We start from the raw sequence: 23,402 nt of genomic DNA, 5'->3' as shown, positions 1-23,402 counted from the left end.
CCAAGATATGTCCCAAAACATACCTGTCGCCTGGAGGGAGATGTTCTGTGTGTAGATGGAATAGCACTAGAGCGGGGTCTTGGGGAATATTTGAACTGAAAACCGTATTAATCAATTGAAATCAATTGAAAAACATCTTTCCATAAATGACCGAGTAAAGGGCATTTCCAGAAAACATGAAAGATGTCTCCCGTGTATCCGCACTTTCTCCAGCAAAATTTGGATTGTGAGGGCCAAATTCTATGTTGTTTTTCTGGAGTAAAATAAGCCCTCTGTATAAGTTTAAAAAACATTTCAGAATGGTTAATACATCTTGAAATCGTAAAACAAGATCTAAATATATCATCCCATTCTGTATCTGAAAAGGTTCTATTTAGGTCTCTTTCTCAGAGGATCTGGGCCCTTAATTTACTCTGTTTGTTGTTTGCTAGCTGGAGATTGTACCACCACGAGATCCCGACCTTATACATTGGGGATGCCAGATGGAGCTTAATATAAGCTGGGAGGGAGGGTTTAGCACTGTGAGATGCAGGGAATGAGTGTAACCAACTACTCACCTGCAGGTATTTGAAAAAATCTTGAGACCTTATCCCAAACAACTCCTGTAGTCGAGGAAAGGACATCAGGAAACCAGCTTCATATAGATCACCTAGAGAGGAGAGACCCTTCCTCCTCCACTCGTTCAAATCAATATTAAAAATTATTGAAGAGAGGGAATCGAGTGACAGAGAAGAGCACGGTAAAGTTATCTCATCTGAAGATGTTACCAATTTATGCCATGCTCCCAAAGTGGTTTCAACAGATTTACAAGACCCTGTTCTAATTCGTGCAACAGGAAAAGGCATCCACAATAAATCAGGGAGCGCGACTGGCTGCATACAATGGGTTTCCACCAAAACCCATGATTTCGGATTCCCGGCTTCAAACCAATCCCTAGCTTGACTTAAGATACAGGCCATGTGATATATTTCTATATCAGGGAAAGCAACGCCTCCAGCATGCTTGGGTAGAATCAAGGTCTTTTTAGCAATTTTCGGCCGTGAGCCCCTCCAAACATACCTGGTCAAAATTTGATTGATTTTAATGTATAGTAATTTAAGGAGGGGTCTCGGTATGGCCCGGAACAAATACATTAGTTTTGGGAGAAGGACCATTTTAGCAGTGGCAATCCTACCTAGCCATGAAACTTCGTGCATCATCCACTCCCCAGTCAGCCCCGCAAAGGCTTTTAATAAAGGGATAAAATTACGGTCAATCAACTCAACCTTACTAGACAAATTAATTCCTAGATACTTCAATGAATGATTCTTCCAGGCGTATCTATATAAATCTTTCATTCTGGAAATCACTTCTAAGGGAACATTAAATGGAAGGGCTTCAGTTTTAGAAGTGTTAAGCTTATAATAGGAGTCTTCCGAGTAATGATGGAGAACCTTATGCAGAGTTAAAAGAGATTCCTCGGGGTTCGTTAAGCATAATAATACATCATCTGCAAACAAACTTTACTTTGTGTGCTACACCTCCGATGACCGGCCCCTTGATCAAATCTTGAGATCTAACCTTAGCAGCCAGGGGTTCCACTGCCAGAACAAAGATAATAGGAGATAAAGGGCACCCCTGTCTCGTGCCATTGGTAATATTAAAGCTCGGAGAGGTGCATCCATTTACATAAACCCTCGCCGAGGGCAGAGAATAGAGTGCTAGAATGGAGTCCATGATCCGTCCGGCGAAGCCAAACCTTTCTAACGTCAACCTCATAAAGTCCCAATACAATCTATCGAATGCCTTCTCGGCGTCTAATGAAAGAACCAGAAGAGATTATTTTCTAGCTGAGCAATATTCTATTATATCGATCACCCTCCGCGTGTTGGCCGGAGCCTGGCGATTCGGCACGAAGCCAACCTGATCAGGGCTAATAAGGGAAGGGAGTAAAGGGCTAATGCGATTAGCAACCATTTTAGCATAAATTTTAAGATCTGAGTTCAAGAGAGCGATTGGTCTGAAATTTTGCACCGAGGTAGGGGGTTTCCCCGGCTTGGGAATGGCTACGATTTGAGCTTCCAACATTTCTTTAGGAAAGCTACCAATCTCTGAAGCTTCATTGAATACTGACAACAGCACCGGGCCAGACTCTCCTTAAAGGATTTATAAAAAGCGGAAGGGCATCCATCCGGGCCCGGTGCCTTGTCTGCAGGTAGAGAATTTATAGCTTCTTCTATCTCATTCAAGGTCCAGGGGGAACTAATAGCCCTACACGTCTCCAGAGACAGCAAAGGGAGCTCGAGACTATAAAAAAAATCCTGAATATCACCATTTGTAGGTTGGAAGGTTGAGCTATCATCTCTTAAGTTATAAAGTTTAGAGTAATAAGTCGCAAAGACTTTCGCAATCTCATCAGGATCATGGACTCGCGTTCCACAATCAGAGTAAATAGTAAGTATCTTACTTCTAGCTTTCCTACCCCGTAGTTTGCTTGCCAGTAACTTACTGGCTCGGTTTCCATGCACATAAAACTTTTGATTTAATCTATGTAGGTTACGGTGGACCTCAGCTAAATAAAAAGTATTCACCTCATCTCTCGCGTCACGTAGTGCTTTCAAAAAAGTTTTATTATGTGGGTCACTCTTATGGGAGACCTCCAAAGAGGAAACCTTAAGTTCAGCGAGTTCAAGCTTTTTTCGATGTTCCCTTTTGAGTCTCGCTGCTATTTGTATTGCAGTACCACGAAGTACTGCTTTGAGGGCACACCAAAAATTAAACACTGACGTGTCCTGGGGAGAGTTTTCAGAGAGGTAATGGGCAATGGAGGATTGGATAGCATGTTTGGTGTCTGGGTTTAAAAGACTCTGTTTACCTAAACGCCAAGGGCCCGGAAAGACTAATCTGTTCGCTATATCCCACTTAATATATAATGGAGAATGATCGGACCATGACATGGGGAGAATAGAAATTTTAATGATGGATTGTGAGGTCCATTTGTGTTAGGGTCTCCTGCCCTGTGCTGCCACGTCGTCATGGCAACCGGGAGACAAGTGCTAGTGGAGTAACCTGAGCGCAGCTGATACTCCGGTTCGGGTCTTTTGCTGTGCAGTGGTTATAGGCTCTGTGCACGGCAGGGGATCCGGTGCTGGTTTTTGTGCTCACAGTCTGTGAGGTCTGAGTGGGGCGTGGACAGCACCTGCTTTATAAGGCCTCTTTTCAGGGTAAGCAGATGCTGCTGAATCTTTGTTGGTTAGTCAGTTCATGAAAGTTAGCCAGTACTGTGTAGCTTTGTATTTGTTTGTTGCTTACTGCAAATAGGCCTGGGGATTTGGTATTACACTCTGCCAATCCAGACCTAGCAGTAAGACTGGAGTCAGTCGTTTAGCTTGCTGGGGTTCTGTTACTACTCTGTGAACCTAGCAAGTTTGCGGCTGTATTCTAAGACTTGCCTGTCTAATCCTGTCTCACTGTGCTAGGTGTCAGGGGTCAGTTTAGTGGCAGTAAGCTAAAACCTGTGCACTGCAAGTGAGAAATAGGATTGTGGAGACTCTCCTTGTGTCTATCATTCCATCTCTGACCAAGGAGTTTACTGCCACACCCGTTGGTAACCCTTTAGGGTTTTGCTGTTGCCCTTAGCAACAGCATTTCAGGTTCTCTACGTATTAAAACACAACATCTTGCTTTTTACATCTGAGCAGTTCTAATACAAGGGAGATACCCAGTTCCTTAGCCTCTGGGCTTCTCTGTTCACTTTGTGTGTATTTTGTTACCCTATCACCTTCTGTGTACGTTATGTCATATTCCCCAGTTTGTCTGTGAGTCCATTTGTTTTGCATAACAGTTCAAACACCAGTACATTCCTGCAGACACTGGAGTGCATAACAGTTCTGACACCAGTACTTTCCTGCAGGCACTGGTGTGCATAACAATTTGTCCGTCAAAGCAAAATCTATCCTCGAGTAGGAGGAGTGCATATGTGAATAATAGGTATAGTCCCTATCTATAGGGTGTTTAACACGCCAGACATCCAATAAATCATACTCCGCCAGAAGTTGTCGGAATCCCTGAGCGTTCTTATGGAGCTGAGTCCGTCTACGTGAGTTTTCAACCTCAGGGTCCGCAGTTAGATTAAAATCTCCTAGCAAGAGCAACGCGCCTTTGATCAGTTGTTGTATCTTAGTGCAGAGTTTCCTACAGAACGCCAGCTGTTTGGTATTTGGGGCGTAGCAGGACACTAAAGTCACCTCTTTATTTTCTAGTTTACCCAATACTATTAAAAATCTCCCCTCAGGGTCGCTATATTGGGAAGTAAAAGAGAACAAACAGTGTTGAGAAAGTAATATTGCAACACCAGCCTTCTTTTCTGGTCCGTTTGCTAGGTAACAGTGAGGGAATCTCGTATTAGAGAACTGCGGAGGCGCAGACTTAATAAAATGTGTCGCCTGAATAGCGACTATCTGCACTTTAAGTTTGTGGAAATAATTGAGTGCCAACCTCCTTTTATGTGGGGAATTGAGCCCCTTCACATTCATAGATACTATATTAACCATTGTAATGCGACATAGAGTGAGATAGAAATGTATGTAACCAACTTAAATATTGCATGCATATCATTACGATTCGGGTACCAAGGAGGACTATCTAACAAAGGGGGAGAGCAGAAGAAAAGAGGGAAAAGAAGACAAAACAGAAGAGAGAAAGAATTCGCCCCACTTGGGGGCACATTTGGACGTCTAACCATGGCGACTCTAAACTAAACTAAGGAGGGTAGTGGCCTAACTGCCAACACCCTAAGAAAAGTAATCTAAAACGTAGCTCTACGGTGCTCCAGTCCCGCCCCTCCGGATCGCCCCCCCTCCAATCTAAGAAACGCCCAGTGGAATTAACGGGTTATTACATAAGAATAAGATTGAAGACAACCGGAGCGGGCGGGAAAAGTACCCAAAACACAGTGAAAACCTCGAAGTCTCCTAAACGGAGTTAGAACATATATATAAAACAGAAGGAGATCTCGTGGTAAACATAACTAACTCCATAGAGCTGCTAATGAGATATGGCTAAATTAAACATATGTGAGAACAGTGCAAGCATGAAACGTAAATTATATTCAGGTAGCCGCCACCGACTAGGCCCAGTCCCGCTGAAGACCACGGTCAGGAGATGCTTGTGGGGAAAAGCTTGCAATGTTCCATTTCGCGAGGATCTTTTTACCTTCCTCGACGTTCGTAATTACCACCGTGGAACCCTCTCGAGCAATAAGCAATTTTGTAGGGAAGCCCCACCTGTATAAGATGTTCTCCTTACGCAAGATGGAGGTGATGGGGTGTAGAGAACACCTCTTAGCCAATGTATCCCGGGACAGGTCGCCAAACAACTTAAGCGAACCGAGGGACTCTGCAGATTCTTCCGAGGGTCTAGCAGCTTTTAAAAGAGCTTTTTTCACGTGGAAGTAGTGCATCCTCATGAGTACATCACGGGAAGCTCTATCCAGAGCGTTCCTGGCTTTGGGGAGCCTATGAATGCGATCGATAAGGAGGTCTGCTTTTTTTGTGGGAAAGGAGAAGCTTACCGAAAAGTTCCATAGCAAAATCATTCAAAGCGCTGTTAGAGACATTTTCCGGAACCCTACGCAGTTTCAGATTGTTACGTCTCGATCTGCCTTCCAAATCGGAGATTTTATCCCTAAGGGTCGAGACTTCGGTCTGTAGCAACTTGTGTGAAGAAATAAGGTCGTTATGGGAGGCTACCACCTCACCCATTTTCATTTCCAGATTGTCAGTGCGGCCCCCAATTTCATCTATAGATTTCTGGCAGTCTCTCATGGTAGCTCGAAATTCCGCAGCCACTTCGTCCTTAAACTGCGCCAGTAAACTTTTCATCGCGCCCACCATAAGTGAATCAGTGTCCTCAAGGGAGCTAGCCGATCTGCCAGCTACGGTTGGGGGGGGGCGTTTTCGTGGATGGCGAGGGCACGAGGGCTCCTTAGAGACCTTGTTTTTCTCTTCCTTAGATTTAGTGGCACGCCACCTGAGACACTGCCTTCTCACCTTTATTGCATTTGGGAGGCATAGCGAAGACTATTGTGAAAGGTGAATAGGGTATATATGCGAGGAGAGCTATAGAATATATCAATCAGGGAGAGTTCCATGTGGATGGTGATCTGTCATATCATGTCAGAAAAGCAATGGGTGAGGCAGGGATGTGGTACTGAAATTACATAATTACTGTGCACAGGTGGTTGTGTAGAGGAGACCTGGCAAAATCTTTATATAGGAAGACAAGCTAATGAACTGGGCAAATAAACATAAAAAAAGAAAAAAAAGAAAAGGCAAGCCCTCTGCATATATACAGTAACCAACTGATTAGGCTTCATCGGGGGGGGGGGGGGGGGGGGGGGGGGAGAGCCTTATACTGATGTTTTCAAAGGGCTAAATGACAGGGAACTCTCTGTAAGCTGCTCCAAAGTCCAATACACATAGGTACAGTTAGAGGCAGCCAGGAGGGAAATTGGGCTCTGCACAGATTAGACCTGCTATAATCAGACACACTGGTCGTAGTGCACAGCGAGCTGCTGACCTCTTTCAAGATGGCCGCCAGGTACCTCCCTAACCCTCCGGGCTGCGGGCTTCTCTGACAGGCTCCTGCCTGGTAAGAGAGCCAAGTCAGCCGCGGAGGGAGCAGTGGGTGGTCCGGCAGCTGCCGAGGCGCTGCGGTGCAGTAGGAGCAGTATTCAGTCGCGCGGAGACGACCCGTGGAGCGCACCGTCCCGGCCGCGAAATCGAGGTCCTGGTCCAAGGGATCCGGGCAAGCTGCAGTCCGCGGGAGCTCTGAAGAGTGCTCCCTGACTCCGCAGCCAGCGCCCGTCTCCCCAAGAAGGTGCAGCGGGGTCCAGAGAGGCAAGACAGTCAGGTGAGGGACTCGATGGGGAGGTATATACAGAGTTTATTTCCCCAGCAGATAGGAGCTCCAGGCAAACGCGGCCAGTCTCCTCAGCAGCCAGGCCACGCCCTTAAAAACTGATGTTTTTCATGATTTTTCCTGATGTTTATCCAATATTTTTTCTACAGGCTATCCAATTTGGTTTCCTGGGAAAAAAAGAAAATCATGAAAACACAGGTTCGGGGATTCGGTCCCATCAGCCTGTGGCAGGTGAAACAAAATTCCCGATAACCCGCTGCTCACACTTGGCTTATTGGGGCTAATTAAATAGCCCACAGTGAAACAATTAGCCGTGATCAATGATAATTGAATTCCCCCCTATGTGACTGATCTCAGAACCCGATAAAGACCCCATTAGGCCTCAGGCAACATACTAGTTTGGAGACCCTTTTTTTCCCTCCAATTGTCAAAGCCAAACACACAAAAATTGGTTACAGTATTCTGGATCCCACTGGGCCCCAGGCAGAAACATTTGCTGCTTATTGGCAGTGGTGCTGATGGGGAGGGCGGTAGGGTACTAATTACCCGTGCCCCTTACCTGGCAGCAGCAGCAGCAGCTGCAGCTCTTCTCCTCAATCAGCACATGCTGCTGTGTGTTGGGCTACAGTGCGGCCAGGGAGGCGCTTAAAATACAATTTTGTCTGTATCTTGTTCTAAGGGTGCATGGCCATGTCTCCTGCGGTGAGGCCACACCTCCTGGAATGTACCTGGGCCCAGCCAGGCTATCTACTGACCTGCTTATTGGGTATTCTAGTTAGGATTGTTCTTCCAAATATTATAGTGGACTGTTTTCTTCAGAAAAATGGATTATCATTAATTTGTTATATTGCTCAAGAAGGGTTCTGCAACCTACATTTCTCCTGTGTTCCCTTTAATTTCATAGCTTTCTGTGGTCCCTTAGCCTGTTATTGGGGAGCCCAATGTTTGGGCAAGTTAATCAAACTGTGATGAGCTACTCTATTCATATCATAGCTTTTGTAAAAAGCAGAACACATCTCAGGATGTCTTTATGATCACGGATTCGCTGCTGGGGAGGAAAAAACTACCTCTCTGGAAGGATGCTCCACTCCACCACTAATGAGGGCGGATTGCCTATTATATTAAATAAGGGGGAACAGTCTATTACATAAAGACTAAAATCAGTTGGTTTGAAAAGTGATTGGATATCACAGGCTCACTAGAAGTAAACTCTAAAGTCAACTATATATATCCCTGTATGATCTGTGTGGTCAGCTGAGGTGTCGGCCAAGAGTTTCTGCAGCTCAGCTGACCACATAGCTTCAGCTGATAGTGTTACAACATCAGCCCACTGATCAGAGATCCCTGGGTGCAAATAAGCTTTATTGTTTTATTTATTTACTACTAGCTGAATACCCAAGCTTCGCTACGGAATGTAAAGAATAATGCCAATCTTTGCCAGGCCGCACCTCTGGGCTTTCCCGGATTGATGATGTAAAAATGCTGGTGCTGAGGAGAATAATCCGCCTTCTCTTCTGTACCATCCCGCTTCTGATGCTGCCCTGCTCAGTGCTGTAAATGCTGGGCCGTCAGGCCAAGCTCGGCCCGTGGAAATCTTAATGCAATAAGACTATTGTCATTGCGCCCATCTTCAAGTTTAAGGGGCACATGTACTAAGCAGTGATAAAAGTGGAGAAGTGAGCCAGTGGAAACGTTGCCCATGGCAACCAATCAGCACTGACGTAACATTTATAATTTGCATACTTTAAAAGTATACAGAGCAGCTGATTGGTTGCCATGGGCCACTTCTCCACTGGCTCACTTCTCCACTTTTATCACTGCTTAGTACATACCCCCCTAAGTTCACTACCCCTTCTCACCCCCCATGCTGATGGGGGCTGAACTTGGACTGAAACAACATCGGGAGTGCCACTACTCATCTCAGCAACCCTGAAAACGATGGATTTTTACATGTCACCCGCTTCCCACCCCCACCCCTAGGGGTGCTAGAGGTGTCTTACCCCACTTCTCACCCCCATGCTGAAGGGGGCTGAAATTGGACTGAAACGACAACAGGAGTGTTTCTATTCATCTCAGCGACCCCGAAAACTATGAATTTTTACATGTCACCCCCTTCCCACCCCTAGAGGTGCTAGGGGTATCTTATCCCCACAGTATTTTTTCCAGATTGTAAGTCACATGTGTACCAAGTTTGGTGTTAATTGCTCCAGGCATTCCACAGTTATGCTGGAACATATATACATACACACACACACATACACACATAGATCCATTTTTATATATATAGATTATAAACATTTATATTCTGTATGCATGCATCCTTTGGTTAATAAGACACACAGATTGATCACAGAAGCTGGCTCTGGACTCTGGTAAAACTGTCAGATGTCATGATGGGCACAAACAGACCAAACCCAATAATAACGGCAGAAGACGACATTACTTGAGAAGTGCTTGGTCCAAAAAGATTTGACAATTAAAGTTTGTTATATCTGGAGCATGGGAAATGTGATCTGTGGGGGTAATTCCAAGTTGATCGCAGCAGGATTTTTGATAGCAATTGGGCAAAACCTTGTGCACTGCAGGGGAGGCAGATATAACATGTGCAGAGAGAGTTAGATTTGGGTGGGTTATTTTGTTTCTGTGCAGGGTAAATACTGGCTGCTTTACACTGCAATTTAGATTTCAGTTTGAACACACCACACCCAAATCTAACTCTCTCTGCACATGTTATATCTGCCTTCCCTGCAGTGCACATGGTTTTGCCCAATTGCTAACAAAAATCCTGCTGCGATCAACTTGGAATTACCCCCTGTATGCGGAGCTGATGCAAATTTTAGGGAATGGAAGATACTTTTATAAAATCTCCTCCAAAAGCTCTGTGATAACTTTACAAAACTAAAATAATGTGAGTAGGGTGTGAAAGCACTTGTTTTAAAGTTAATTTTGTAGAAACAAGATTGATAAATATGTCCCAAAATATAAACATTTATATGTATAATATTATTATAATATGGGTCATGAAGTGTTGCCAATGCTTTGCCGGTACCCGGGATCCCGGCGGTCAGCATACCAACCGCGGGTTCGCTGCAACAGAATGCTAGCGGGGGTTGCGAGCGCAACAGAGCCCCTTGCGGGCCTGTGTGTTGGCATTCCGTCATGCGGTATTGTGATCGCTCGGGATTCCGGCGTTGTAATGGTGACTGCCAGGACCCCGAGCGCCAGTCACATGACCGCATCATGTCTTTGAATATGTAGACAGATATAACATGCCAAGCAATATTATTATATGCCAAATAGCTACTCAGTGACATCATTTGCAAAGCAATGTAATGACTATAAATTAATGTGTGTGTGTGTGTGTGTGTGTGTGTGTGTGTGTGTGTGTTATATATCACACTCTTTTTGTCTAAAGGATTCTCTAGCACAAAGATACCTGAGTGGTGGACACTGTGACCTGCAGACGGCACTGTGGTGAGAAGACAAGACAAGAAGACCAGAAGGATGACTTGCTCCATGTCTCAGACTGTACTCCCAAGTGAGTGTGCCTCGTGTAACCTCTCTCCTTTTATCTCTTCTTCTCTTCTGCTATGTGCAGATTACATCAGCAGTTTCACCCCAGGAAAATCTTAGAGCAAATTTTTTTAATGAAACACATTTGAATAACACAACCGTCATCTGCAATAATAATACAAAATAAAAAAATGACTGCATGCATGCAGGTTTACATGTTCTTATATAAAAACATTATTTGAGATCTTTTTTGAAGTAGTTGTTTGAGATGTTACTGTATATGGGATACAGTGTGTGTGCTTCAAGTTTTGTTTACAGCACTCTTTTATTTCATTCTTGACAGTGTATTACAAGCAAATTCCTAACCTGTGGTTCCAGATTAAAGTGTCTCCCCACAACCACATGTAATATTACCCCCTTTATATAATGTCTAATAATAACTAGTCCTCTCGGAGTCTAAACCCAGTTGGATGACGAAGTCTTGATAGGTCTGGTCATGCCAGCCGTAGCCAGTGAGCCTCTGCCCAGTAGCAGAAAGCAGTGAAAGGCCAACTGGAGTTTCCCAATATTCTCCTTTAGTCAAGTGAATCTTGATGAAACGTTTATCAGCACTGGTGGTTATTTTATTCAGCACTCAGAGCTTTGGAGCAATTTTTTTTAATAACTTGACCACATCAGCTTTACAGGCAGATTAGTGGTGTGCGTCCTATAATGTTTGCAAAACCACATGGAAAACTGAGCTGGCTCACAACAATGTGATCAAATTACCAGTGGGGAGGTTGGCTACACATTTGACGCTGGGATTTTTTTTTTCTTTTAATCAAGTGATTTTTATTGGCTTTTTGTTTTAAAATACAGTCAAACACACAAAAACTCCAAAAACATAAATGAAAATAGAAAAATACAAGCCATAAACACAAAGGGGGTATACAATTATCCACAATCTATTTTTGCCTCGTGAAAACCAGCACGACATTGCGATTATTCTATTACAGCCCATTTTCATCGGGTGAAAACGGACCCACGATCGCACAATAACACATGATCGGGGATAAGTCGGGGATAAGCACACTGCATCGGGGCTAATAGGATAGCCCCCGGCAATACAATTACTCGCGGTCATCGACCATGGGTAATTGGATACTCCCCAAAGGCATATAGTCAGATCAGGATTAAGGGGGACATGTACTAAGCAGTATTAAAAGTGGAGAAGTGAGCCAGTGGAGAAGTTGCCCATGGCAACAAATCAGTATTGATGTAAAACTTATAATTTGCATACTATAAATGTATACAGAGCAGCTGATTGGTTGCCATGGGCAAATTCTCCACTGGCTCACTTCTCCACTTTTATCACTGCTTAGTACATGCCCCCCTTAGTCATCATAATGCTCCATGTGAATCAGATAAGTAAATACTGTAGCACTGCAAAATGAGCCCGGAGAACTGGAAGAACAGGGCACCACAAGGCAACTTAGGGGTCTATTTACTAAGCCTTGGATGGAGATAAAGTACCAGCCAATCGGTTCCTAACTGCAATGTCACAGGCTGGGTTTCAAAAAGGACAGTTAGCAGCTGATTGGCTGGGACTTTATCTCCATCCACTTTATCTCCATGGAAGGCTTACTAAATAGACCCCATAGTAACATCTGTTCACAGAAGGGCAGGGCACATGGCGATTTGTAACAATAGATATATATTCACATATAGCATGGGACTTGAATTTGTACACAAGTAGTAGAGGATACTACATCACCTGCATTAGCTCTTGCTGCATTCAGCGGTATCAGTGACAGAGTCATCATAAAAAAGGAGATTTATTGTAGATTTACCATGGTTAAATCTTTCTGCGAGGTACACTGGATTCCACATTGAATACATCGGTGTGTAGAGATGGATCTTGATCCAGAGGCACCAACAGGCTAAAGCTTTAGACTGTCCAAGGATGCATTGCGGGGCCTCCTCTATATAACCCCGCCTCCAGGCACTGAGCTCAGTTTTAGTTAGCCAGTCCAATGCAGAAGCAGGTAAAAGAAAAGGCAGATGTTAGTCACATAGAACCACGTTCTCACGACAGGAGAAGGGACCAGCGGCTAATGCCATACAAACCCAAAGAAGTTAAGTGCGTAAAGGTTGGGCGCCCTGTGGAACCCAGTGTACCTCGCAGAAAGAGATTTAACCATGGTAAGTCTACCATAAATCTCCTTTTCTGCAGCGGGGTACACTGTGTTCCACAGGGAATACATCGGGGATGTCCTAAAGCAGTTTCTCAAGGGAGCGGACGCACCTTAGCGGGTATGAGAACCCGGAGTCCAAAGGAAGTATCCTGGGAGGCGGAAGTATCAAAGGCATAGAACCTAATGAATATGTTCACTAAGGACCACGTAGCCGCCTTGCACAATTGTTCTGCGGACGGGCCACGGCGGGCCACCCAAGAAGGTCCAACAGACCAACAGACCGAGTAGAATGGGCCTTAATAGCAGCAGGAGCCGGGAGCCCAGCCTGCGCATAAGCTTGTGCAATCACCATTCTAATCCATCTGGCCAAGGTTTGCTTATTTGCAGGCCAGCCACGTTTGTGTGTCCAGCAGTGCCCCCAGGTGCACCATGCTCCGAGCAGGGACCAGAAAGGACTTCTTCCAGTTGTAGAGCCACCAGTGGGCTTGTAGGAAGTTTACCGTCAGTTGTAGATGACTGAGAAGGACATCTTGGGAGTTCGCCAGTATCAGCAAGTCATCCAGATACGGCAGGATCCTGATTCCCTGATGACGCAGATGAGCTGTCATCACGGCCATAACCTCGGTGAAGATCCGAGGGGCTGTGGCTAGTCCAAACGGCAGAGCCTGGAATTGATAATGAAGGTTGCCAATAGCAAACTGCAGATATTGCTGATGCGATATGGCAATATGTATATGCAGATAGGCATCTTGTATATCCAGGGATACCATATAATCTCCGGGTTCCGTGGCCAGTACAATTGAGCGCAGCATTTCCATACGAAATTTGGACAATCTCACAAATTTGTTCAGTGATTTGAGGTTGAGTATAGGCCGGAAAGACCCATTCGGTTTCGGGACTAGAAACAGGGTCGAGTAGTATCCTCCGCATCTCTGGGACAGGAGGAGCGGCACTACCACTCCTGTATCCAGGAGGGAACGCACAACCAGGTGTACAGCTTGCGCCTGCAACGGGTCTGAAGGGACAATCGTCGGTCGGAATTGGCGAGGGGAACATCTCTTGAAAGAGACTGCGTACCCGTGAGAGACGACTTCTCGCACCCATGTGTCTGAAGTGGTCTTTAACCAGGCCTGGGTGAACTGCAGAGGTCGGCCTCCCACCCTGGGATCCCCCAGAGGGAGGCCCGCCCCATCATGCAGCAGGCTTGTCTTGTTTGGAAGCAGGCTGACGGGCATACCAGGATTGTTTTGCTTTGGGCTTAGTGGTTTTGGGAGCACGAGCTTGTCAAGGGTATGCCTGACCTTTTGCTTTCCCTTGAGGTCAAAAGGAACGAAAAGTGGTACTCTTATCCTTCTGTGTAGAAGGATTAGTATTTGGGAGAAACATAGTCTTAGCAGTTGCTAACTCAGTCACAATCTTATTCAGATCCTCCCCAACAAGATGTCTCCCTTAAAAGGAAGTACCTCCAAGGTCTTTTTGGAGTCCATGTCCACCTTCCATGAACTCAACCACAGAATTCAGCGATCCAGGATGGACGTAGTCGACGCCTTGGCCGCCATTACACCTGCCTCAGAGGACGCCTCCTGAATGTAATGGGAGATGGTGGCAATATGAGACAGATAATGTCTGAGCTATAGATGAAGAAGTTAGCTATAAAAATGTGTATAAAACTGTATATGAACGAATATATTTTAAAAAAGCAATACCTGTAAAAGAAATGGTAAATGTTTACAGCTCCTTTTTGAATGGTTGGAGAGTGGTAAGTCCGTGCAGTCAGAGAGTGGGTTCCGTTATATGAATTGTCGGTGGCTGGAGCCGCCTGAGGATGATCTACGGGATCATCTTCGCTAAGCTGTCCCTAGTGCTCACTGACCTCTGGCGGCATGAATCCTCTCGCCGGCTGGATCCCTCACTCCTCAGTCTGATTCTGAGCGCTGCGTCCAGCCGCTTGTGTAATGGAACCCGCTCTCTGACTACGCGGACTTACCACTCTCCAACCATTCAAAAAGGAGCTGTAAACATTTACCATTTCTATTACAGGTATTGCTTTTTTTAAATATATTCATTCATATACAGTTTTATACACATTTTTATAGCTAACTTCTTCATCTAGAGCTCAGTTTTAATTGTTCATAAGTGCTCCTCATATTTACACTTTCTTTTATTTATTAAAAAAAAGTAGCCACTACTTACATTACATCATCAATTAGCGCAGAATACTCTATTAGACCTTTACAGATATTGTCTGGCAGTGTCAGGTATATCCTGAGGCAGCTCTTCCTCTAGTGCCTGAACCCATGCTTCAATTCCTTTTGCGGCCCAGGAGGCTGCTATAGTGGGTCTATGTACAGCACCTGTAAGGGAGTAAATAGACTTCAGGCATCCTTCGACACGCTTATCTGTCGGTTCCTTCAATGAGGTGACAGGTAGAGTAGATGTCACAAGACGGGTGACATGGGAATCCACCAGCTGTGGATTTTCTCACTTGTTACACAACTCAGCGGAGAGAGGATAACGAGCTAGCATCTTTATAGACAGGGAGAATTTCTTTCCTGGGGAAGACCAGGGTTCCTGACATATGTCTACCAAATGGTCAGAATGTGGTAAGACTACTTTAGTTACCTTCTGATGTTTAAATTTCTCAGGCTTCTTAGTTGCAGTAGTGGGATCTACACTGAGGCGGATTGGCCATAGGGCTTACAGGGAAGATTCCCGGTGGGCCGACGCACCCGCGGGGCCTGTTTTGTTTGAGGACATGTGGTCCTATTTATAGACATAATGAATAAGATGCAAAATAATTTGCTTATATGAAAAGTTCTTTGCCGCTTAGCCTGTGATTGCAGATGATCTAGTGTATGCTCTGTCTGCCTGCTTGGCTGACATTATAAGATTGAGTGAATAATGATTGGAATACGCGGTTGGTGTAATAAGCAAGAAAATATATCTTTCTAAAGAATTATATAGTTTCCTAAATTCTAAAGGTGTATCATATAATGTGCTCATAATATTTAATTTTATTTCCTTTTAACTTCCCCCTTGATGCTGGACATGCCCACTATCTAGAAAGTCTTGTGGAGAGGGTGCTGCTGCCATGGCCCATGGCTAGACCTTACACCTATGGTGCTGCCCATGTGGGGCCACTAGTACAAATTTTTCCAGAGACGCTTTTTGTTCCCAATCCGCTCCTGGATCTACATCATCATCGATTTGTAGAATCAGCTTAATAGCCTCCACCAGGTCAGGAACATCAACTTGCGTTATAGTTTCCTCATCAGAAGCGACTGTATCAGTGTCTGCTGGATCAGTACACTCCCCATCCTCATCAGAAGTATCATCTGAGATATTAGTGGATTGCGAGGAGGAGGAGGCCCGCTTATATGACCTCTTGACTGCTGAGGGGTCTGGTCCCCGTGTTACTGGTCCCCGTGTTACCTTGGGACATCACGTTACAGAGAGTACATTGGGGGTAATTAAGATCTGATTGCTCGCTAGCGTTTTTTGCAGCGCTGCGATCAGGTCAGAGCTGTGCATGTGTATGCACCGCAATGCGCAGGCATGTCACATAGGTACAAAGCGGATCGCCGCTCAACGATGGGTTTGTGCGAAGAATCCATTTGCACGGGCAATCGCAAGGAGATTGTCAGAGACTGGGTGAATGTCAGAGATTTTGTGCAGAATCTGGAATTTGGGATCAATGTCAGGGACCGGTTGACGTTACCCAGAACAGAGGCGTGGAGTCTAACACGCCGGGAGGTTTTCACCAGGGATCCCCGCAAGGGGATATGGGCTTCGCGGCTCCCGATGTGCAGGTCGCGGCCCCCTGTCTGGGTCACTTGATACCTGAACTGGACTAGAGTTATGTCAGAGGTGTTGTATGATGGTCCAGATGTATGTGACAAACCGCAGGGGTACGCAGGAACAAACAGGAACTGGAGAAGGTGGCAGGGTGCACACAGCCAGATGGTATACTGGGACCGTGGAGATGGGACAACAGCAGGACCTCTAGGAGAGACACAGGAGGTAGCGGTACACGGACGGACTGGGGTGCAGACATTTGGAGACAGGGTAACAGTAGTCGGCAGACTAAGTTCGTCAGCAAGATGGTGAAGCTGGAATTCAAAGCAGGAACAAGGCAAAACCCATTGGACAGATAGCTGGAACCAGAGACATGAACCATGGAGCTGAACACAGGAAGCATGAGCTATAACTGGCAATTCATCTTGGGATTGAGATGCTTAAAAGAACAAGCCTGACCAATTAGCTGAGAGCACCAGACAGGCCCCCCAGTAATTGATATATCATGCAGCTGCAGTGCACACTGAGCAGGCTGACAGACTGAATAGTAGGATTCAGGTAACCAGCTGTAATTAGAGAATGCAGACACCTGTGGAGTCAGTTGCTGAATGCAGGAGCTGAGGTAGTGGGAGAAAACTATGCAGGACCTATCTGTGACCTGTAGTTCCACAAACTGAAGCAGAGGTAAGTCATAAGAATAACCAGCAAAACATGAGTAATATTAGTTAACGAGTTACTCCACATAAGCTGTGCAGCTAATTACCAGTAACAACCTGAAATACAAAGAAGAGAGAGCAGCAGCAGCATCCAGGTGCTTGATCAATGCTGAAAGCTGAACTGACAGAATTGCTGATGCTGCACATGACAGAGATTGACAGGAAGAAGCTGTTTGTGGGTGGCAACTGACCATTTTCTGGGAGTGGTTGGAAAAACGCAGGCGTGTTCAGGCATTTGCAGGGAGGGTTCCTGATGTCAATTCCGGTCTCGGACAGGCTGATGTGATCGCAGTGGCTGAGTAAGTCCTGGCCACTCAGAGACTGCACAAGATCTGCGTTCGCACGCTTGCAAAGCGAAAATACACTCTCCTATGGGCGGCGACTATCTGTTTGCAGCAGTGCAAAAAAACCCTAGCGAGTGATCAGGTCTGAATTAGGCCCATTGTTTAATAATAAGCGGTAGCAATGTCCAAACTAGCTTTAACTGAAGAGGCTTGACAACACATGAGATATATGGCAGGATTAAGAACCAATCCCGTATCACATCCATACCTCCCAACATCGTTAATACAGGGGACGAGACCTCTCTTGCACCGAAGGCAAGCACTCCTGAAAAGCTGGGTGTGGCTTCATGGAAATGCCGTGATCATGAGCCACGCCCCGTATTCCGACACTGCGGTCTGCTGGAGGGACAGCGGACCAGTCTAAAAAAAACAGTGACAGAGCACTGTGCAGGAGAAGAGACAGAGCGGTGTGCGGCGTCAGCTCAACTACAAATTCCATTCATTAAATAGCCCTTACAGCAAGCACCCTGGGACCTGCCGGACCCTAAGCACCCACTTGCGGAAAATCCGCTACTGGGCTATACACACCTTGGCAAGTGTACAGAATTGTTTATCATATATTGGGGCAGATGTACTTAGCCTTGGAGAGTGATAAAGTAGTTAAAGATAAACTTCCAACCAATCAGCTCCTGTCATTTTTTGAACACAGCCTGTTAGGAGCTGGTTAGCTAGTACTTTATCTCACTACACTTTATCTTTCTCCAATGCTTAGTATATCTGCCCCATTGTCTAGTGTTGGCATCCATGTCATTCTCTGGCAAGATCCCTAGGGTACACACTGTGGGAGTGAAAGTGGATTGTGGGATACCCTTAGAAACAATGGCCTTAGGGCCTAATTCTGAGTTGATCGCAACAGCAAATTTGTTAGCAGTTGGGCAAAACCATGTGCACTGCAGGGGGGACAGATATAATATGTGCAGAGAGAGTTAGATTTGGGTGGGGTGTATTCAAACTGAAATCTAAATTGCAGTGTAAAAATAAAGCAGCCAGTATTTACTCTGCACAGAAACGAAATAACCCACCCAAATCTAATTCTCTCTGCAAATGTTATATCTGGCCCCCCATGCAGTGTACATGGTTTTGCCCAATTGCTAACAAACTTGTTGCTGCGATCAGCTCATAATTACCCCCTTAATCTCCTGTACTGAAAAGGTGTAGACTCAAGGACATGCCCATAACAGGTGCCAAAATGTACCTTGCAACGTCTGCCATTTAGGGCAAATATCAGTAGCCCTACCATCAAAGTTCTGCAACCACCTGGTAGTTGTTTTACAGAATATTTTATTAGCAGTGAAATATCTTTGCAGTCTTAAGTGATATTGAAAGAGAGAGTATATTCAGGACTGTGGGGAAGGGTATGTGAGTGGTGCCAACACACAATCTCATTTCCTCTGCAAGAACGGCCAGCATTTCAGGCTGAGAAATGTGTTAGTTTAGCAATCTTTACTGCTGATACTGTGGACAACAATATAAAATGGTAGCTGCTCAAACAATTTAGTAATACCTTGCAGGTGCATGAAGGGGAGGGGTTATTCTAAACAAGACAATTATAAAAGTTTTCTCCCAGCACACCAAAAGGTTTCAGCAATAAGACTTGAACACTACATGATCATATAAAATTTAGATATCTTAGTTGCATATATTTGCAAAGATATAGTTAAGCCACCAGGCCACTTCATGATTTCTCTGATACTAGTGGTCTCCAACCCTACATGACTATAGCACAGATGCTCACTTGCTGCCCATGTGATCATCCAACATCATCATGGTGTCGTGGTCAGCTATAGACAGAGCATGGATTACTCACCTCTGAACAGCAATAGTGCTGTATGCCCAGGGACCTCCATTGTTCTGCGGGCTAATTTGACAGCAGAAGCAATTTGCTATATATGTACCTGACTGTGAACTTACCAGAACAGCCATCGGCTTTCAATACTTTGCAGCGTGTTTATCCCTGTGATTCACAAGGGAGTCCTGGATTAATACTAAGCTAGCAGCTGCAAAATGGAATCACAGGTACTCACTACCAAGGGCTACTACCATAGGTGCAGGGAGTGCAGCTCCTATGGGGCCCAGAGCTGAGAGGCACCCACCTTCCCTGTCACAGTTACAGGTGTTACATGTTACACAGTTACATGTATACATTTTCCACCATTGGGCTGTGCATAGGGGCCCTTTCAAACTTTTGCCTTTCAGCCTACAATAATACACTCTAGTTACACCCCTGGACCTGCTCATTGTACAGTACTGTGGTATACAGTGCATCCGGAAAGTATCCACAGTGCTTCACTTTTTCCACATTTTGTTATGTTACACCAGCGTTTTTCAACCGCTGTGCCACGGCACGAGCGGTTGCCAGGTGTGACGCTGCCCACCAGAGATGCCCGCTGCCATCACCCGCCGGAAATGCCTGCTGTCTGTCAGAGGTACCTGCCCTGCTGCTGCTGCCATCACTTGCTGTCTCGGGGAGCGCTTTCTTCTTCCGCAGGCAGACCTATGGTGATGTGCGTGACTCTTAGGTCACGCACGTCACATAGCCCTGCTGCCCGCCCGCTGCTGCCGGAGTCTCCGTCCTTTCTCAGTGTTATTCACTACTCGCGCCACAGACTGAGAGGGAGAGCTTTTTTTTTGTACAGCAGCAGGTTAAATGAAAATAATGATGTTTTTATTTATGTGTGGAATTACTGGGGGAAGGGAGGGAGGCAGGCTGTGTGTGTTATTACGGGGGGTGGGGGCTGTGTGTGCTATTACTGGAGGGGAGGCTGTGTGTGGTATTACTGGGGGGGGCAGGCTGTGTGTGGTGTTACTTGGGGGGGAGGCAGGCTACAGTATGTGTGGAATTACTGGGGGGGGGCAGGATGTGTGTGGAATTGCTGGGGGGGAGTAAGGCTATATGTGGAAATGCTGGGGGGGAGGTAGGCTATATGTGGAATTGCTGGGGGGAGGTAGGCTATATGTGGAATTACTGGGGGGTGGGGGTGGCAGGCTGTGTGTGGAATTGCTGGGGGGGAGGTAGGCTATATGTGGAATTGCTGGGTGGAAGTAGGCTATATGTGGAATTACTGGGGGGTGGCAGGCTGTGTGTGGAATTGCTGGGGGGGAGGTAGGCTATATGTGGAATTGCTGGGGGGGAGGTAGGCTATATGTGGAATTTGGGGGGGGAGGTAGGCTATATGTGGAATTACTGGGGGGGTGGCAGGCTGTGTGTGGAATTGCTGGGGGGGAGATAGGCTATATGTGGAATAGCTGGGGGGAGGTAGGCTATATGTGGAATTACTGGGGGGGGGGGGGTGGCAGGCTGTGTGTGGAATTGCTGGGGGGGGAGGAAGACTATATGTGGAATTGCTGGGAGGGAGGTAGGCTATATGTGGAATTACTGGGGGGTGGGTGGCAGGCTGTGTGTGGAATTGCTGGGGGGGAGGTAGGCTATATGTGGAATTGCTGGGAGGGAGGTAGGCTATATGTGGAATTACTGGGGGGGGGGGGTGGCAGGCTATGTGTGGAATTGCTGGGGTGGGGGCGGCTATATGTGTAATGTCGTATTTTTGGGACCAGGCGCAGAGCCCGGTGCTGGTTGTTTAAATATGGGGGAACCCCAATCAATTTTTTCCCTGTATTTTTACAACCAGGACCGGTTCAAAGAGCCCGAGGCTGGTTATGCTTAGGAGGGGGGACCCCACGCAATTATTTTTTATACATTTTTAAGCTAAACAGACCCTTTCCCATAGATAACCATGCACAGATCTCACTGATCCGTGCATGATTATCCAAACTCGACTGGAAAAAGCAGGTCTATTTTTTTCCTGCTTTTTTTAACGAATCGCAAAAACATACACCCGCTATTGAGCATTCAGAGACAAACACCCAAATACGAATGAATAGTAAATTCCCGTGTTGTATGACCAAACAGCTGTGTTTGGCCAATGGTCTATTCATTTGTATTTCTGAACTTTGCCATGAAAACCATTACGAATACGACAAACACTGCCGAGATTTGTGCTTAGTAAATTCCCGTGTTGCCACTTAGAAAAAAAAACAAAAATCGGACAAAATTGGGACTTTAGTAAATAAATCCCCTTGAACAATTTTGGAAGCTAAGCAGGTAATGCCTGGTCAGTACTTGGATGGGAGACCACCTGGGAACACTAGGTACCGTGGCCAATTTTTATAGGAGACAATCTCTGTGTACTTATAGCCCAAGGCCCTCCTCATTTCCAATACCAATTGTCTCACAGTTTATTAACTAATTATACAGTGATTGTTACGATTCCTTCTATTGTTTAAAGTATTATACGAATCATTGAAGGTACTTTAGTGATATTTTCACCAAAATATTCACTTCTTTGATCTTGAACCTTATTTGTTCAAAAGGCAATCATGTTTTATGAATTTATGATATGATAATATTATCTTAGGGAACTATTAAAGGTTAAGTTTTTTACTACACATTTATATTCGTATTTCATTACCACAAACGAGTGCTCCTTAAAAGTCTTTTTTGTCTTTGTTCTTCCACTTTTAACTGTATAGTAGAGTGGCCAGACGGAAGCCACTCCTTAGTAAAAAACACATGACAGCCCGCCTGGAGTTTGCCAAAATGCACCTGAAGGACTCTCAGACCATGAGAAACAAAATTCTCTGGTCTGATGAGACAAAGATTGAACTCTTTGGCATGAATGCCAGGCGTCATGTTTGGAGGAAACCAGGCACAGCTCATCACCAGGCCAGTACCATCCCTACAGTGAAGCATGGTGGTGGCAGCATCATGCTGTGGGGATGTTTTTCAGTGGCAGGACTTGGGAGACTAGTCAGGATAGAGGGAAAGATGAATGCAGCAATGCACAGAGACATCCTGGATGAAACCCTGCTCCAGAGCGCTCTTGACCTCAGACTGGGGCGACGGTTCATCTTCAGCAGGACAACGACCCTAAGCACACAGCCAAGATATCAAAGGCTTCAGGACAACTCTGCGAATGTCCTTGATTGGCCCAGCAAGAGCCCAAACTTGAATCCGATTGAACATCTCTGGAGAGATCTGAAAATGGCTGTGTCCCGACTCTTCCCATCCAACTTGATGGAGATTGAGAGGTACTGCAAAGAGGAATGGGCAAAACGGCCCAAAGAGAGGTGTGCCAAGCTTGTGGCATCACATTCAAAAAGACTTGAGGCTGTAATTGCTGCCAAAGGTGCATCAACAAAGTATTAAGTAAAGGCTGTGAATACTTATGTACATGTTATTTCTTAGTTTTTTATTTTTAATACATTTGCAAAAATCTTGAAAACACTTTTTTCACATTGTCATTATGGCGCATTGTGTGTAGAATTTTCAGGGAAAAAATTAATTTATTCCATTTTGGAATAAGGCTGTAACATAACAAAATGTGGAAAAAGTGAAGTGCTGTGAATACTTTCCGGATGCATTGTAAAATGAACTGAAGTGCATTATAATGTTATATACAGTAATGTGAGGCACTATAGTATGGCACAATATGACCTGGGGACACTGTATATAGTAATGTGAATTAGTGGTTCTGTATTGCATAATATGTACTGGCAGTCCTATAATGTGGTATACTATGGTCTGTAAAATAAACAAGGGCAGAAGTTAGGGGTGTCTCCAGGTAAGCTGGCTCCCAGATGTTGTAGGAGCCATTATCATGTGGCCTTACACTGTGCATTCAGACCCATACATATGTGTTATTATTTATGGGGTGGGTGTGTGGTGCGGTGGCGCCTATGTCGGTATGGCTGGGTGGCTTCAGGTCGGCACACCCTAACACTTTATTAACACTTATGATTTTCCCTATCACTTTGTATATATTTTTGTATTATTTTAATCACACTTCACTTACATAGCACTAATGTGCCTCTTATTAACCCTTATTAACTTTCACCTGTGTGCTGACCTGGGGTAGCCGACCTGTGCCGACGAGATGGGGTCCTGCACCCCGGACCCATAC

General features: G+C 45.4%; 1 protein-coding gene across 4 annotated transcripts in view; it reads right to left on the bottom strand.

Annotated features, from left to right (window-relative positions):
* The window catches only part of LOC134903177 (duodenase-1-like), a 61,144-nt gene that overhangs the window by 16,711 nt on the left and 21,031 nt on the right, over positions 1–23,402 (bottom strand). For 2 of the 4 annotated variants that reach the window (XM_063914447.1, XM_063914449.1), the window contains exon 2: positions 10,337–10,578. The exons of 1 other annotated variant lie outside the window; for it this stretch is intronic. In XM_063914447.1, coding sequence (XP_063770517.1) covers positions 10,337–10,418 — 82 coding nt within the window. In that variant the 5' untranslated portion in view covers positions 10,419–10,578. The remainder of the gene's footprint in view (positions 1–10,336; positions 10,579–23,402) is intronic. One more of the 4 variants, XM_063914448.1, reaches the window with a different exon arrangement.

This window comes from Pseudophryne corroboree, chromosome 1 (assembly GCF_028390025.1).
Source record: "Pseudophryne corroboree isolate aPseCor3 chromosome 1, aPseCor3.hap2, whole genome shotgun sequence".
In the NCBI taxonomy this organism is placed as follows: domain Eukaryota; kingdom Metazoa; phylum Chordata; class Amphibia; order Anura; family Myobatrachidae; genus Pseudophryne; species Pseudophryne corroboree.
This window is presented reverse-complemented; position numbering and strand designations above follow the sequence as displayed.